Source organism: Paroedura picta, chromosome 16, assembly GCF_049243985.1.
Source record: "Paroedura picta isolate Pp20150507F chromosome 16, Ppicta_v3.0, whole genome shotgun sequence".
Taxonomy (NCBI): domain Eukaryota; kingdom Metazoa; phylum Chordata; class Lepidosauria; order Squamata; family Gekkonidae; genus Paroedura; species Paroedura picta.
Genome location: NC_135384.1, coordinates 13,022,087 through 13,040,348, shown reverse-complemented (window position 1 = coordinate 13,040,348; position 18,262 = coordinate 13,022,087). Strand labels below are relative to the sequence as shown.

Sequence of the window (18,262 nt, the reverse complement as noted above, 5' to 3'; positions counted from 1 at the left end):
AACTCCCAGCCTCATGGACAGAGCTTCAGACTGCATGTCTGCTGCCTTACCACTCTGTGCCACAAGAGGTTCTTTTCCCTGTTCATAAGAGGAATCTAATGCCCTGTTTATATGTAAAGAACTGAGTGATCTTTTTCTTGTATGGTAATAGCTCACATTGTAACTAAGGTACCACTTGAGTGCAAATTTCATTTCTGTAAAACAAACACATACTCACACAGAAGATGTTATCTATATATTAGAGTCTCAGAGAGAAGGGTTGAACCAACTCTTCTCCTTGTAATATGTTTTTGTTTTTCAGGTGCAGGGGCATCCGAAAGCTCATCTTCACTTTGAAATAGGACAATCCTGAAAAAAGCACTACCATTCTACTTCTACATGGAGAATTACCAAGCTCTACAGTACCAAACAATGAATAAGGTGTTGGATCCAAAAGTTCAGTTCTTTCAACAATGAAACCTTCCTCCAGCTTGTTCCTCCGGTAGAAGATTCTTTGGATCACAGGAAACTTCCAAGGTTAGTATGGATGCAAGCAATGACTGATAAATGCTACTTCTTTCACACTCTCAGAATAATTTATTTTCATTCTCCTTTCCCAAACCCATTTTTCACCCCTAGGAAATACGATGCACTAAAATATGGAAGAAGGTAATAAAACAATTGTGACTGAATTTATCCTTTCGGTATTTCAGAGTACTCCCTCCCTAGAAATTCTGTTTTTCATCGCCTTCTTCTTTGTATATGTACTAACGATTACAGGTAATTCCATAATAATTGCATTAGTACTGACTGATCACCACCTTCAATCACCCATGTATTTTTTCTTGAGTAACCTCTCATTCTTGGAACTCATGATCACTTCCACAGTCATGCCTAAGATGCTAGTAAATTTTATCACAGGGAAGAAGACCATTTCCTTTGTGGGCTGTCTGACACAGTCATTCTTCTATTTCCTCATGGGCTCTGCTGAATTCTTCAACCTAGCTGTTATGTCCTTTGACCGATATCTGGCAATATGTTACCCATTACGTTATGCTTCCATCATGAACAGCAAGGTCTGTTGCCTGCTTCTCTTGGGGTCATGGACTGGTAGCTTTTTGATTATTCTCGTTCCCAGCATCGTGACAGCTGGTCTGCCATTCTGCGGCCCAAACATTGTTGATCACTTCTTCTGTGACAGTGCCCCTCTGCTCAAACTTGTCTGTGCTGACACATCACTGGTTGAACTGGTTGACTTTGGGACCTCTTGCATACTGCTCTTGGGCTCCCTTCTGGTAACAGCTGTGTCCTATATTTACATTATTATTGCTGTCTTGAGGATTCCATCAGCAAAAGGGCAAAAGAAGGCCTTTTCAACATGTGTATCACATTTGACTGTGGTTACAATGTATTATGGGAGTTCTATTTTCATCTATGTCCGTCCTACCAAAGGGAATGTTCTGAATTTCAACAGAGTGGGCACTGTGTTGAATACAATGATGACTCCTATGCTCAATCCTTTCATATATAGTCTCAGAAATGAGAGAGTAAAGGATTCCTTGAGAACTATTCTCAGGAAGGCCATGTGTGAGCACAAAGTGCCATCAAGTCACAGCCAACTTATGGCAACCTCATAGGGTTTTCAAGACAACTGAGAAGAAGCAGAGGCAGTTTACCATTGTTTTCCTTGGTAGACTCCAACCCATATATTGAGTCTGACTACAGAGATCTAATGAGATTACACTATACTATACCAATCCAAAAAATGAAAAAAAAAACCCACAAATGTTTGTGTGTGTTGTGCTTTTAAGTCACAGTTGACTGCTGGTGAACCCAGCAAGGAGCTTTCAAGGCAAGTGAGAAGCTGAAGTGGTTTGCCATTGCCTTCTTCTGAGGAGCCTTCCAAGAAGACCATAATTGTTCTACAAGAGGTCAGAATACCCAGGGCACAAGTCAACAGAAACTGAGCAAAATTATACTTCCAAATAATGTAGATAGAACTTATAAGCAATTTCAATAAGAAATATGGGATAGTGGGTAAAATATGGGATAACTGGGGAGACCTGGGATCCAATATCCACTATGCAATGGAGCTTTCTAACTAAGTTTGGGATAACACTAGCTATTTCTCCAACTAGTACTGGCAGAGCTAATTATGAGTTGTGAATTATGTCAGTTTAAAAGATATTGCTGTGTGTAATGTTGAAGTTCTTGTGAAAGATGCAGTTCCAGTGTTTTTATAGAAACCAAATTGAAGGCTCAGATGGTGTATCTTGCTTTGTATTAATCAGAAAATACCATTTATGTGATATATTATGTATTGTAGGAGGCATTATGAAAGTGTTTTTTTTTTTTTTGGTATGCAAAACTTATGGATTGAATCCAACCAGCATTTTTAAAGATGTAAAAAAGAGTACGAGATCTGTTTTGACCACCACATAGCCTATAATAGGAGAACAGGGTCTACAGCAAAAGTCATGTAGGATGGGGATAAAATAAGGATAATTTAGTTAGAATGAAGAAAAGACTTGAATGCATCCAATCCCAAGTTTACAGCTTCTCAGAGGCATAGCTGGGAAAAATGTAATAAATAAATAGTCATATTTATATCCTTTGTTGAAATTCCACTTAAAGGAATTTAAGTTTTGCGGGGCCACATCCTTAAGGGCTAGATATGCATATGTTCCAGCTTTAAAAACACACAAATCAACCAATTACATTTGAATTCTATAATTTAGTACTGGTATCTAATAACTTCAGTAAAATATATTCTAAAAGTGTCATTGCTATATCTGGTCCTCCATCCCTGCGTGTTGACTTTACTTGTTAGTGTGAAATGTTAGAATCCATTTGAATTTATTACTGGTATCTAGAAGAAGAAGAAGAAGAGTTGGTTCTTATATGCCGCTTTTCCCTACCCAAAGGAGGCTCAAAGCGGCTTAGAATCACCTTCCCATTCCTTTCCCTACAACAGACATCCTGTGGGGTGGGTGAGGCTGAGAGAGCGCTGATATCACTGCGGTCAGAACAGTTTTATCAGTGCTGTGGCGAGCCCAAGGTCACCCAGCTGGTTGCATATGCGGGAGCACAGAATCGAACCTGGCATGCCAGATTAGAAGTCCAGACTTCTAACCACTACACCAAACTGGCTCTGATAACTTCATAACAATATATTCTAAAAGTGTCATTGCTATATCTGGTGTTCCAGCCCTTCATGTTGACTTAGAATCATAGAATTGGAAGGTATCTCATGGGTCATCTAGTCCAACACTCTGCACTATGCAGGACATTCACAACCCTATCACTCATCCACTGCAACCTGTCACCCCCTTAAGCCTTCACAGAATCAGCCCCTCTGTCAGATGGCTACCCAGCCTCTGTTTAAAAATGTCCAAAGATGGAGAACACACCACCTCCCGAGGAAGCTTGCTCCACTGAGAAACCGCTCTAACTGTCAAGAACTTCTTCCTGATGTTTAGACAGAATATCTTTTGAATTAATTTAATCCCATTGGTTCTGGTCCATTCCTTCGGGGCAAGAGAGAACAACTTTGCTCCATCCTCTATATGGCAGCCTTTTAAATATTTGAAGATGACAATCAAATCCCCTCTCAGTCTCCTCTCCTGACTAAACAGACCAAACTACTCCAACCTTTCTTCATACGTTTTGGTCTCCAAACCACTCACCATCTTTGTCATCCTACTCTGGACATGCTCTAGTTTGTCTACATCCCTCTTCAACTGGGGTGACCAAAACTGAACACAGTACTCCAAGTGAGGCTGAACCAGAGCAAAGACTTCACTTGTTAGTGTGAAAAATTAGATAGTTGGGTTAAATGAATCTGGGTATAATCCAACTTGCTTTTCTGCAGATGAAAAAGGATGGAAAGGTGCCCTTGGAATGCTAAAAGTGCTACACTGAACCTCATTGGACCTGCATGAACCTAAGGAATTTATTTGTTTTGTTGTTTAAGGGTCTCATGGTGACTTACAATGTTAAATCCTATAAGGAGAAAACAACAAAGTTACTTTACCCTTCTGGATCGGGGTACATAAGACCAAATCATTTCTTCATTAACAGATATTATTTGGATTTGTCTCTGTGTGTACTGGAAAGTGGATGGTAGAGTTAAAACGTACTGCAATATCCCATCCATCTAAATGTAGTGGGTGTAGTGATAAAGAACAGCAGCTTCTAATTTGAAAAGCTGGGTTTGATTCCCCACTCCTCCCCATGTAGCTAGCTGGGAGACTATGGGCCACTTAGAGCCCTGATAGTGCTGTTCTCACAGAGCAGTCATGTTAGAGCTATCTCAGACCCATTCCACAGGAGCGGTGCCCTTCCTCTTTCTGGTTCCAGAGGGGGGAGTATTTTCAATGCTGCACCTGGACCACCCTGGATTGGTGCCTCCAGATGAGGCAGCTGAGGTGACCATGCTGTAATATGTCAAGGATATATATATATATTTAGTTTCATGGTATTGCATGACAATTTAATACCATAATTTAATACCACATACCTATGTTGCTCAGTGGAAAGTGGGGGGCAAAGAGGAGAAAATAGCAGTGCCCTCCAGTGTCTCAGCGCCGTCAATTTGAAAACACTAACAAAGAGAGAAGATAAAGGACAACCATCACAAAATCAATCTGCAGGCCTTATAATGTATATTTTACCCATCAGAAGCAGAAGTTGAAATACAAACAGGATCTCCTCAAGATACATGAAGTTTCTCCGCTTTAAGAAGGTGGGGAGAGGGAAACCATTAAGAAATTCTGCCAGAAAGCCAGTCACTTTGGGACAAAAGCATATCAGGTAGAACACTATTTAAAGAATTCCAAACTGAGGCAAGATAAAAGACTGCCTAGCTGCTACCAGTCTGGGCTCAGGAGCAGAAAGTAGCAGCTGGAAAAAAACATGATCTGGAGCTGGAGACTTTCTTCTGACCCTTATCCATCATGCCTCACTGCTGACACTTTACTGAGGATATAAACATCACAGCAGAAAACACTAATCGCAGTTCAGGTTTAAGGTATCCATGTCACTTTTAATTCGTTTTCACTTTCATTCAGTTACTCTGGATTTAAATATATTGTGGTTGTGGACTTCTAAGCTCTTTCCCCTATCTCCTAGTAATTTGACCCTTGATGTTCAGTTCTGGCCTCACCACAATAATATACAATTTAGGGAAAAATATGCAGCCCAGCAATCCAGCACTGGAGGCTAAGATAGAGAAGATCTCCACAGCCACCATGTATTTTCCTTTGGTGCTCAGATAAGTTAAAACAAAGGTTAGCCAAACACTACAAAAAACCAGCATGCTGAAGGTGATAAACTTGGCTTCATTGAAACTATCTGGTAACTTCCTGCCTAAGAAAGCCACAGTGAAGCTTACAATGGCCAGGAATCCCATGTAAATCAAGACACAGTAGAACATCATGACTGAGCCTTCGTTACATTTTAGAATAATTTCTTCAGACATTGAGTGCATGTCAAATTCTGGGAATGGAGGAGAAGTGATTAACCACACTGTACAAATAGTGGTTTGAATAAAGGAGCAAGACAGAACAATGAAGCTACCCAATTGTTTTCCCACCCAGTTTCTCATCCCGGAGCCTGGTTTGGTCGTGATGAAGGCCAGAACCACAATGACAGTCTTGGCCAACACACAAGAAACAGCCACTGAGAAGATGATGCCAAAAATAGTTTGTCTAAGGAGACACGACAGCTTCTTAGGTTGGCCAATGAAAAGCAAAGCACAAAGGAAGGAGAGCAGGAGGGAGACGAGGAGGATGTAGGAGAGGTTCCGGTTGTTGGCTTTGACTATGGGAGTGTCCTGGTTCTTAATGAAGATCCCAATCACCAAAGCTGTCATAAAAGAGAAGCAAAGTGCAGAACTGGCCAAACTGATCCCCAACGGTTCCTCATAAGACAAGAAACTTATACGTTTTTTGAGACATAAGTCATGATTTGTGTTTGGATACTGATCTTCTGGGCACTGAAAACAGTCATTGGTATCTGAAAAAGAAATGTGGGTATACATTAGGGGTGTGCAAATACACTGACCAAAGGTGGTGAATATATTCCAAAGGCACTCAAATTATGTCACACTAAGATATTTCCTGAACTTCTGTATCCATTTGAGAGCAGCCCTTCAGGTACTCCATTATGACTCAAATGCAAACTTGTCCTTGTAGTCAGGCATGCTAAATGACAAACCTAGAATGTATCTTTTCTTCTTTAACCTTTAACAATCTCTGTTTAATTCCACAAGGACTCATCCTTCAAGATAGTTATCAATCCACATAGATAAAGACTGACGTTTCCCCAAGCACTGTTTTGAAAATGTGATACCAGCAGAAGCAGCAAGACCACCAAGGAAGACAGGCTAAGACTCTGTGGACCAAGGAAGACAAAAACTTTAGAACATTTTTTCCAGTGCCCTGTGAACTCCCCAAATCCCAAATATTTTGGGAATTTTGGAGTTCAGCTGTTTTGGTAGCCAAAAACTTACATATCTGAAATACATGCTTTAGGATGCTTAGGGCTGATCCTGCGTTGAGCAGGGGGTTGGACTAGATGGCCTGTATGGCCCCTTCCAACTCTATGATTCTATAATTCTGTGATTCTATATCTGCCTGAAATAATAAACGTTAAGGTGATTTTCATATATGTTTTTCACTGTACACATTTCTTACATGTATCTATGCTAGGGGTATACATTTTTCAGCTTGGATTAGCGGAAAGTATTAGCTGAAAGCATAGATAAAGGTAAGACATTTGTACAGAGCCCTGTACATATGTTCCTGTGGAGTACATGTCAATGTGGAGTACATTCCTCTTTAATCAACTAAACCTCATCACTGAAAATGTCTTTCAGTTTAATAAATTAGAAATGTAATGCTAACCATGCCATCAATCATCTGTTCAAGCACACATATAGCATACAAATCCACAATTAACTGTCGGTTATACCCCACCCCCATGAACACACACACTAGAAAAATAATGGAAATCATGGCTAATATACTAATTTTTGTTATGAAAACAAAATTTGTCCTTCAGCTGCAGTTTTCTAAATCATTTAGAACTTTCCCCTAAAAAATCCTAAAATTAAAAAGCAGTAATATATTAGGCTTTAACTATCAGAAAGTTCCAATATTAATTGGCTGATTATCAGATGTGTTGTTAGGAGAAGAAAAGGGAATATTGGAAACATTTGTGGTATACCGTCCTTACCCTCCATTATTGAAATCTTCTCTTCTGGACAAGAAAGGCAATCATAGCAGCAAAATGGCTTTCCTTCCTTTCTATTCTTACTGTAACCTGAATGACATCTGTCATTGCAGAGAGAAAGGGGCTGCACCTGTCCAGAAATGAAAGGAGACTGGGATAGTGTTTTTTTCACATTCAAGAAATATGTTTCAGGAGTTTGAATTTCACTGATCAATCATCCATGTATGTGCCAGGTTTCCACTATCATGACATAACCACATCTCTTTGAGAGATCACTTGATGTATAATGAGCTATTTCAATGCCTTCCACTAGAAGACAGATTTCCACATATTATAGAGATTTTAAGAAAACTGCACGCAACCACTATTTATATAGATCCTGTAAGGTTTTCAAGACAATAGATGTTCAAGAGTGATGTGCCATTGCCTCTCTCAGGCCTATTATGCACGGCCGCTGAAACAGCAGCATGGAGAACGCTGAGGAGGAAGAAGCGAAGCAAACCACTTATGCACGGGATGGAACACAACGGCGGCAGAACCCAGAATATTGAATTATGCACGTGGCTACTCTGGAGCTGCTTCTGGTTGCGCCCTGGTCCCGGGAAGCTCCACTCTCTTCCGCATCTCACTAACACGGCTTTTTCTGCAGCATATGTTGACTCTGTGCTAGGTTGCTGCCTGCAGCATACATAATTGGTGATTTTAGCCACCGCAATTACAACCCGAATGCGGACCTTCCACTCCGTGCATCATGGACCTCATTGTAGCAACCCTGGACTTCTTTGGTGGTCTCCCATCCAGTGATTGACCAGGGCTGACTCTGCTTAGCTTTTAAGAATTAATGCAGTTCAGCTAGTGTGGTCCATCCAGAAATGTCACCACAAAACTTTCAAATCAAATTGACTTTGGTTGAAATTGTCACCCTGTTTGTAGTAAAAGGAACATATATGTACAATAACAGCATTGTTTAAGAGCCTCTTGTGGTGCAGAGTGGTAAGGCAGTGACATGTTGTTTGAAGCTCTTCCTATGAGGCTGGGAGTTCAATCTCAGCAGCTGGCTCAAGGTTGATTCAGCCTTCCATCCTTCCGAGGTCGGCAAAATGAGTTCCCAGCTTGCTAGGGGGTAAACGGTAATGACTGGGGAAGGCACTGGCACTGGCAAACCACCCCATATTGAGTCTGCCATGAAAACGCTAGAGGGAATCAGGGGGTCAGACATGTCCCGGTGCTTGCACAGGGGATACCTTTACCTTTACCTTTACCGTATGTTCAAAATCGTGCAGTGTTATAGTTTCAAATGGGAACATGGGATTGGATGGAATATATCTAACCACAGGAGCAGAACCATTCCAGACTTTGAGCTAGGAACCATTCATGGAAGACCAGGAAACTAAAATGATATGCCCTGAAAGCCACAGAGAACCTACCTGGTTAAACATGTGAGGCCAAATGATTCTGTCTTCATGAATGGTGAATATTTTGTCTTCAGGAGCTTTGGGGTCAACTGTTCCAACTTTGGCTCTAAAAAAGGACTCGTTAGGAAAAGTGACCCAGTTGATGATATCGAATCCAGCTGTCAGCTCCATGTTTTCATCAAAGGCAATTGGGTCCCCAGCACTATTGTTGAATGAGACCCTTTTCAAATATTCATGGAGCTAGAGTTGTAAAAAAGAAGTGTTTTAACATATAATACTTGAGAATAGAGTCTTGTAATACATTAAGAAAAGTCAAGAAACTTATAGAGGAACTGGCAAAATGATGAAGTTCAAGATATTTGAAAAGTCCTGGTTTCAAAGAAAAAGAGAGAATGATGGGGGGGATGGAGTTGAGGGAATGTAAGCACTGAAGGGTTGTGAAACAGATTTTTAATTGTAAAAATGCCTGCTTTTGAACCAAGGATGCCATGTCCAGTCTGGGATCTCTTGTACATCAATTCTGTCTTAACTTTAACTTTAGTGAACTTCCCTACATTTAAGTGGCTTCTAGGCATTACCTTCCATGGTTGTTGATTCAAAAACATTTTTCTCCCTCCATCTCTATGTTTGAGCTTGGATGAAAATATGGCTTGTAATGCACAAGCCACGATATATGCAGCCATGTAGATGCTGTAGCTGTGGGCAGTCATGCTCATTTCAAAGACTGACCCAGGAAGACTCTTCAGCTTTTCCTCCCCAGTACAGATTTCCTCATCACTTGTGGTTTCTGTGGTACTGGGGAGTGAACAGCCAAACGCATGTTTCCAGAAGTCCCCAATGAAGCCATCCTCTTTTTCAGAGGCAGGGTCTCTTGCCTGAAGAAACTGGTCAAATCCTGACACCTCTCTGGAAGGAACTGCCAAAGATAAAGCACCATGGATAAAATCTAAGTCCCAGTTCCTTTGAATTTTAGTGGACATGAAATCCATCTGGGCTGTCAGAATCCAGACTTTGGCTTCTGTCCTCATGGTTATCTCCTTAAATTCTGCAATCCTCAGCAAGAATCGCAAAATTATCATGGTTTGAATTTCACCATATACCACCACTGCTTTGGCTGTGCTCCCCATCACAAGTCTCGATAATTCAATGTTTCCTACAGCCATTTCAGAAAAAGAATTAAAAAAGGTGATTGATGGAAAAAATGCTATAAAATCAAAGCAGATACCATGCCTGGAAAAATCAGGAAGCACTTTATGCACAAATCGCTGCCCGTGTTCATTATCCACATAGAGCACCCCAATCCATATCCATCTGAAATAAAGCAGTAATCTCATCATCGCCATGTACTGATTGGTCCAACTGGGGAACATCTTGTAGAGGAAAACGGCTTCGTTTTTGTTATTCATCACTGGAGCAGAGCCATAGAGGAGCTAATGGATATAAACAAGGCAACAGAGAACTATTTGTAAATAACAGAATCCCGTGTGTTGTTGGGTGTTTAAGTGAGATATATATATTTTAATTAATTAATTAAATTTATAGCCTGCCATCCACAAAGATTCCAAGTGGGTTACGTGATATTCATGTCAAATTTTAAAACTTTCCACTGATATCCAAATTGCGCCCTTTGCTTTCACGATTTCATATTTTAATAATAGTCCTTAGCATGTAAATAAAAGTGGAAGGCAGCATGTTATAGCCTAATCTTATCAGGTCTCAGAAGTTAAAACAGGTCAACATTTGGATGGGAGCCCACGAAGGATGACTCTGCTACTTTTCTCTACGAGAAAGAGTCTCAAAGTTGCTTACAATCACTTTCCCTTTCTTCTCCCCCACCCATTTCTCCCCATGAAACTTTTCTTTGAGATAAGAAAGATAAAAACGTCAACTGAACCATTATGTTTTTCACAAAGGAAATTGAAAAATATGGGTAAAGAAATCTAGAAATGTGAATTTGTTGTTAAGAAAAATGAGGCCATATTACCTGTGGAATCTTGTAAATGTACAGAATGTCTGCCATGTAGAGGCAGAAGTTTGACTTTGGTCCTCCCAAAACTGCTACTACGTTGTTCTGGTTGTCACACTTGTAGTTTGGTAGGAACCTTTTTTTAGTGGAGAGAAGTTCCATTGCTGCATGATAGGTAGAGCTTGGTCTAATATGGTTATTATATATGTTGATACCCAGAGTGACATTGGGTAAGAGTTTTGGATTTTCATTGATCTCCTTTACCGCAAACACCAAAGCCAGGATGTTCTGGTAAAGCTGAAGGAATACTCTGTAATGAGAGAGATATGGTACATCACAATAGGTTCACTTCTGAAGATTATATTTAATGCACTTTAGTACAACATCAATGTACTAAATACATTGAAAACAAATTCCACAGCCCAGTGCCCTGAGAACTACGAGGTCTCCTGGACATGGAACTATTGATTTCTCTAAAAGGCAGTTTCAGCAGTTAAATTGTTTTGACAGGCAGTACATTCACAAAGACCTTTGGATGTCTATTGCAGTATCATTCTGATGGTCTGTAATCTCTTATGCCTTGTATGTGTGACAGAAATACTTACAAGAGGTTTCAATTTTGAAAGGAAGCTATCAAATATGGATGCTTACATTTCAGACACAGGTACATACACGGAATCAGATCTTTGGTCTATCAAAGTATGTTAACGGACCAAGGAGGAGGAGAGCTCCCCTTTACTGGTGATCTTTAAATAGCTGGATATATATGACCCTGGATGCTTAAGGTTGATGATTCATTGAACATGGGGTGTGACTAGATGGTGTGTATGGCCCTTTCGAACTCCATGATTCTATGTTTCTAGTAAGTATTTTATACTCAGTCTCGCAGCAAGTCTTCAGGATCTCATTCTTTCATAAAGCCTACTCTCAGATCTTTTAACTAAATATGCCAGGGATCAAACCTGGCACCTTCTACATGCCAAGCATATGCTGTACCATTGAACCATACTCAGATGGGCAGAAAGTCTTCTGGACCACAGGTAGAGGTCTTTCATGTAGCCTACTCTCAGATCTTTTAATTGAATGAACCAGAAATTAAACCTGGGACCTTCCACATGCCAAGCCCCTCTTCCTATTCAATCAACAAATGACCATAATGCTCTGAAAGTATGTTCTGCAGATGGAATCAGAGATGAGATTCCACCATTAAACCAACAGCTAAATTTGAGATTCAACCCCCAAACCAACAAAAGTTTGTGGCATTTGTTTTTTTCCCTTCCACGTATGCAGTAGAACTCAGGAGATCCCATTGGTTTTGTAAAGAAACACCGGTAATTTAAGACAAAGTATCACTAGGAGGGAGACCATCAATAGAATAACCGACAATATTAAACCTTTCATGACAATAAAAAACATAATAAAGCAATAATATGAAAGAAATCCTTCTTACACAAGCGAATCAGAGGAACTGGGAGAGGGACGTGCTTCAAATGTGAGCGCATCAGAATACTGAAACACATTAGAGACAATTCCAGCAATGAGCAGGTCTCCTGATTGATAATACTTGTGAACAATAGGAAGCGGGCGACTGATGGGGCACGGTAAATACAGAGATTTGCAAACCACCTGCACCAGCAACACTAACACAGAAGTGACAAATAGAACCATCTTCCATGAAAGCATTTTACACAGTCACCAATTCACCTATTCTTATGATATAGTTCAAGCATTCCTTAGTAGCACAACTTGAGATGGAAGGCTCCCTTGACATAGAATACAACTTAAATATCAGTGGACAGACAGCCTCTCTTTGTCTTGCTTTCCAGCTAGGGATAGGAGAAGAAACAGTAATACCATTTCCTCCCCTGTGATCACTGGAACTCCCAAGGGATGGAGGGAGAAAAGTAGAAGTGGTGATGATGAATTTGCTGATTATAGGGAAGGTAATTGACCAACTCACCTGATAGATTGTCTGCAACTTCACAGAAGACAATATGTTGACTACATTATAGCAGACATATTCCCTGAAACTCTTCCATGGGACACAGACTTGTAACAACTATATAGTGATAAAGGCAACATAGATAAACAAATAAAAAGACTATGTAAATTTTATCAATTAATTATAATTATGAATTACCCTTGTTCTTATGATGTTTTATATGCCATTAAAGGTTTCTGAATTTGAATTTGATAAAGGCAACAAGGAAAACAAGGCCTTGAGAAGTGAATTTCTGGACTCATCATAAAATCTTCTGAATTCTGTCTGTTTCTAGAGTTGCCTGGCAACCAGCAGGAGGTCTGAGGCGAGGGTGGGGAGAGTCCCTGGAACAAGAATAATAATAAAAGAAAATCTAGTCCATAGCTTAAAGAAGTTCTCAACATAGTCTTACTGGTGATTCCTATGTCAACACTCCTGGCAAAGAATTGGTTAATAAAATTGTTGCCTTATGATATGCTAACTTAAGTTTGAATGAGTCTTCTCTTAGCCCCAACCTCTCAACCACGTAAGTCAATTAGAATTTAAAACTCATGGCCATTACCACTGCAAGGCCTGTCTGAGAAGAGATGTTCCAAATAGTTTTTGACCGACATTTCACACTGTTTAAAAAGAGGAACCATCTCTGCTCATCTCTTGCCTTGACCCATAATCCTGAGGTTATCATGAGTAATCTGTTTTTTTTAAATGCACACAATTATAAGATCATAAAACTCTTAAAAGAAAGATTTTTTTAAAAAGGCAGGTTATCGGTTCGTGTTTTGCCTGCATTGGTCCTCCCCCAACTTCACTGTGGAGAGGGATGGTGGTAGCGACATGGTGATATTTAAAATGTTAGGCCATATGCAAAAATCTTCTGGACAAGGAAGAAATCACATCTCAAGCAGAAGACAAGGCTTTTCTTTTATGGAAGAGTATCAAAACATGGAAAAATGATTCAGCCTCAAAAAAAAAAAAAAAGAAATCACTTCAAGTGAGTTTGATGGACAATATGGTTGAACTTCTTTTCACAATCACATGCCCTAAGAGATGGTAGAAATGTTTTCCATTGGATTACTCTCTGCACAGCTAAACAAATATCCATGAATTATTTTGTCTCTTGATTCAAAATCATCTATCGCTTTGATATTACTTGACCAGCATGCAGGATGTGGCTCTGGTATTTCATGCAGGCCAATTTCTGCCTTCAGATCCTGAAACCACTTCTAAAAGCAAAGTAAATGTTAATGGATAGTTATCATTCTAAGAAATGAGGTCATTTTATCTGTGGAATCCTGAAAATACAGAGAATGTCTGCCATGTAGAAACAAAACTCAGCATTTGTTGCCCTCAAAACTACTACTAAGTTATTCTGGTTGTAACACTTGTAGTTTGGAATGAACCTTCTCTTTGTAGAGAGAAGTTCCAGTACAGCATGATAGGTCAAACTTGGGCTAAAATACTTATTATAGATGTTGATGCCCAGAGTGATTCCACCCCCCCTTCTTTTGAAATTTGGTAAACACCTGGATTGAGCAGAGACTGTCTGGAAATGTGTGTTTTAGGGTAGCGATCCCCAACCTGTGGGCCGCAGACCACATGTGGTCCTTCGACTAATTGGAGGTGGGCCCCGAAGGATGCCTTCTACCCCCCCCCCGGCTCTTTATGAAAATAAAATGTTCCTTATGTTCATTGTTGTGGCGTGTCTGTATCTTATTTTGAAGGGATGTTTAAACATTACCATAGCGATCAGAGTTCGTTAGGGCAGTGGTTGAGAGTAGAGGAGTAAACTACCCCCCCACCGGGCCTCAGTAAAAGGCGTTGAGTGGTCCCTGGTTAGTGGTCCCCGGCGTTGAGTGGTCCCCAGTGATAAAAAGGTTGGGGACCACTGTTTTAGGGAACAGCTTGAAAATTCATGGGAAGTTTGTATCAGTTGACCTTCCACACACAAAAGAAGGAAACATTTCAATGTGACAGGTAACTTTTGTTTTTCCAGTGGTGTGATGCGACTTCAGAGGAGACAAAGGAGGCTTCCAAAATAGCTGAGCATTGTATAACTGCATAGTCTCCTGTCAGAATCCTATGTCTTCTGCCATGAATTATGTTTGTTCACTTTGGCCTGGCCTACATCAGCTGTCCATTTTGCCTGCTTAGCCAGCTCCTCTTCTTTAGGTCCTGCTCACAGCTTCAAGGCCATGTCTCTCGTTAGTGCCTCTGCTTCTCACAACAAGGCACTTTGGCATTATTCTCAGAGTTGCACCTGACACGGAGATGTTATGTCTCCCCCTAACACCCAAGTTACCAGCTGCCTAAGAGAAGGGTGATTGGGATTTATATTGTATTGTTTTGCCTGTAATTTCAGTTCTGTCAGTGTGCCATGTTGGAAGCTGCACCTTGAGAATGAAGAAACTTTCAATATAGAAGTTTTCTTGTTTACAAGACTGGAAATCAGACACCTCCTACTGACATCATGTTGGCCCATTATGCACGGCCACCGAAAGGGCGATTTCGGGTCACATGGAAAACACGGAGGGGGAAGACGTGATGCATACCGATTATGTACGGGGTGGGGCGCGACGGCGACAAAACCCAGAGTAACCGATTATGCACGCGGCGATCCGGGCGCAGCTTCTGGTTGCGCCCCGGTCACCCGGAAGCTGCGCTTTCTTCCGCATTTCACTGATGCGGCTTTTTCGGCGGCATGCACTGAAGCTGCGGCCGGTTGCAGCTGGCTCCGTGCGTTATCGGTGATTTTAGTCGCCGCCATTCCACCCCGAATGTGCGCTAAAACCCCCGTGCATAATGGGTGGTTGAGGGGGAAAATATAGAACCTGGGCTTCTCAGTGGAAAGCAGGGGGGGAAGAGGAGAAAGTAGGAGTTTCTCCCCCTTAGGAGGGTTTGGGGAAAATCCCTCAGAAATTCTGCCAGAAGGCCAGTCACGTTGGGTTAAAGGCATTTTGGATCAAACAGCATTTAAAGAGGTCTTAACTGAGGAAAAATAGAAGACTGCCTAGCTGTTACCACTCTCGGCTCAGGGGCAGAATGTGGTAGCTGGGAAAGAATTCATCTGGAGCTAGATACGGGGTAGTAGCACACTGCCTTTCTTCTATACATCATGCCTCACTGCTCACATTTTACTGAGGATGTAAATGTCAGAACAGAAAACACTCATCTCAGTTCAGCAAAGGTTTAAGATATCCATGTCACTTTTAATGCATTTTCATTTTCATTTTCATTCAGTGACTCCGGATTTAAATATATTGCTGTTGTGGACTTTTAAAGTCTTTTATGTAGTCTTCTAGTAATTTGACCCTTAATGTTCAGTTCTGGCCTCACAACGATAATATACAATTTAGGGAAAAATATGCAGCCCAGCAATCCAGCACTGGAGGCTAAGATAGAGAAGATCTCCACAGCCACCATGTATTTTCCTTTGGTGCTCTGATAGGTTAAAACAAAGGTCAGCCAAACACTACAAAAGACCAGCATGCTGAAGGTGATGAACTTGGCTTCATTGAAACTATCCGGTAACTTCCTGCCTAAGAAAGCCACAGTGAAGCTTACAATGGCCAGGAATCCCATGTAAATCAAGACACAGTAGAACATCGTGACTGAGCCTTCATTACATCTTAGAATCATTTCTTCAGTCATTGAGTGCATGTCAAAGTCTGGGAATGGAGGAGAAGTGATTAACCACACTGTACAAATAGTGGTTTGAATAAAGGAGCAAGACAGAACAATGGAGTTACCCAGTTGTTTTCCCACCCAGTTTCTCATCCCGGAGCCTGGTTTCGTCACAATGAAGGCCAGAACCACAATGACAGTTTTGGCCAACACAGAAGAAACAGCCACTGAGAAGATAATGCCAAAAATAGTTTGTCGAAGGAGACACGACAGCTTCTTAGGTTGGCCAATGAAAAGCAATGCACAAAGGAAGCTAAGCAGGAGGGAGATGAGGAGAGTGTAGGAGAGATTCCGGTTGTTGGCTTTGACTATGGCAGTGTCCTGGTTCTTAATGAAGATCCCAATCACCAAAGCTGTCATAAAAGAGAAGCAAAGTGCAGAACTGGCCAAACTGATCCCCAACGGTTCCTCATAAGACAAGAAACTTATACGTTTATGGAGGCATAAGTCATGATTTGTGTTTGGATACTGATCTTCTGGGCACTTAAAACAGTCATTGGTATCTGAAAAAGAAATGTGAGTATACATTAGGGGTGTGCAAATACACTGACCAAAGGTGGTGAATATATTCCAAAATACTCAAATTATGTCACAATAAGACATTGGCTGAACTTCTATATGGAACCACAACAGGAGCACCAGCACCCTGCTTTATCCTATTGAGAGCAGCCCTTCAGGTACCCCATTGTGTCTCAAATGCTAATTTTGTGCTTGTAGTCAGGCATACTAAATGTGGAAGCTAGGGTTTGTCTTTTCTCCATTGACTGGCAAGGAGGGTATGTGTGCAACACAAGACATGACTTCATATTGGCGTTAGCAAGTACACAGTTTTATTGGTACCCAAACGCATCCTGTACCTGGAGGGTTGGTCCCCTGGCATGAGAAAAGACCCACCCTCACCACAGCTGTTTAGCTGCTCACAGTTTGGTTCTAGATGCACCCTGGCATCCATCACCTCCCAGCCAGGAGAGCAGATCCCTTTTCTGCAGAAAACTCATAGGGTGGAAGGCATGGATGGGAATTTTGAAGTTCAGCTATTTTGGTAGTCAACAACTTATATATCCACCTGAAATATATCTGCCTGAAATAATAAAAGTTTCAGTGATTTTCATATATTTTTTTCAGCTCGGATTAGCTGAATGTATACCCATAGTAAGACCTTTGTACAGTAGCCTATACATATATTGCTTTGAGGGTTTTACATTCGCACCTTAATGAAACGCTAACAACAATTTCTTTGGCAATGTAAATGGCCTCAGCCTTTTATTCATTGAGAGTGGCTCAGCCCGGAAGCGGACACGCCTACTTGTAGTCATGCGAACACAAGTAAGCCCCATTTAATCAGGCATCCTTCAACGGGTGAGCCAGGCTTGCACGCCTGCTCCTTCCCCGGAAAACCAGCCTGCTGCACAAGGGAGGTGGCCCAAAGCAAGCCCGCTGGGAGTTTTTTGCCTCTGATGGGTTTTCCTGCCACCCGGAAATGTGAGCTCCATGAAAGGCTCCGCATCTGCACAGCCCCTTAAGGGGGCCCCCTAACTATTAGGGATGCCAGCGCGCAACCTTGGCACCCTAGACAATTCCACTTATGGCTACCAAAAGCCCGCTGTGACGAAATATGCAACATTGTAATAAATTCAAATTAACAACCAACTCAAGGGTGAACTCAAGGGTGAACTCAACTCAAGGGTGGGAAGGAGGGTTCCCGCTTCGTACCAAGAGGGGAAAAAGCCTGGCTTGCTGAAACAGTTCTGTATAAGGAGCCACACCCAGCCCCTCCCCTTTCCCCCGTCGCGCTGGCGCTCTGCCGCTGGGGATTCTGGGACTTGTAGTCCCCTTTCCCCCAGCAGCGTTTTTCGGCGCTCCTGCCCCCGCCGCAGCAAAGGCTCCTTCGCCGAGGACTCAGGTGTGCTTACTATGGATTACATATGGCTGCTGCATTGAAATCTTAACACCAAATGAGTATCATACAACGACGTATTTTTTAAATTAAAATAATATATTCAGGCT

The 18,262-nt window shown here is 41.4% G+C and overlaps 3 protein-coding genes across 3 annotated transcripts in view; 1 reads left to right on the top strand and 2 right to left on the bottom strand.

Annotated features, from left to right (window-relative positions):
• The first annotated feature begins 638 nt into the window (after positions 1-638).
• On the top strand, positions 639-1,616 carry LOC143825308 (olfactory receptor 6M1-like). Its single transcript, XM_077313332.1, has one exon. The coding sequence runs from the start codon at positions 639-641 to the stop codon at positions 1,614-1,616; it is 978 nt and encodes a 325-aa protein (XP_077169447.1).
• Positions 1,617-5,098: 3,482 nt separating this feature from the next.
• Positions 5,099-13,259, bottom strand: LOC143825307 (vomeronasal type-2 receptor 26-like). Its single transcript, XM_077313331.1, has 8 exons — positions 13,137-13,259; positions 12,554-12,652; positions 12,044-12,219; positions 10,612-10,903; positions 9,206-10,057; positions 8,640-8,867; positions 7,216-7,342; positions 5,099-5,994 (listed from the first exon to the last, which is right to left on the bottom strand). Exons 1-8 carry the CDS (start codon positions 13,257-13,259, stop codon positions 5,099-5,101), a joined length of 2,793 nt encoding a protein of 930 aa, XP_077169446.1.
• Positions 13,260-15,847: 2,588 nt separating this feature from the next.
• The window catches only part of LOC143825306 (vomeronasal type-2 receptor 26-like), a 44,584-nt gene continuing 42,169 nt past the window's right edge, over positions 15,848-18,262 (bottom strand). Inside the window, exon 12 of the mRNA XM_077313329.1 lies at positions 15,848-16,758. Coding sequence (XP_077169444.1) covers positions 15,848-16,758 — 911 coding nt within the window. The remainder of the gene's footprint in view (positions 16,759-18,262) is intronic.

What these genes read in the sequence shown, in the direction of transcription:
- LOC143825307 (XM_077313331.1), bottom strand. Translation starts at nt 13,259, where the DNA reads ATGATAACCTCAGGATTATGGGTCAAGGCAAGAGATGAGCAGAGATGG. An exon ending in AGTTGCAGACAATCTATCAG is followed by an intron (nt 12,220 to 12,553) that starts GTGAGTTGGTCA and finishes TTGCTGGTGCAG; the next exon opens with GTGGTTTGCAAATCTCTGTA. An exon ending in TGAATCAACAACCATGGAAG is followed by an intron (nt 8,868 to 9,205) that starts GTAATGCCTAGA and finishes TTACAACTCTAG; the next exon opens with CTCCATGAATATTTGAAAAG.
- LOC143825308 (XM_077313332.1), top strand. Translation starts at nt 639, where the DNA reads ATGGAAGAAGGTAATAAAACAATTGTGACTGAATTTATCCTTTCGGTA.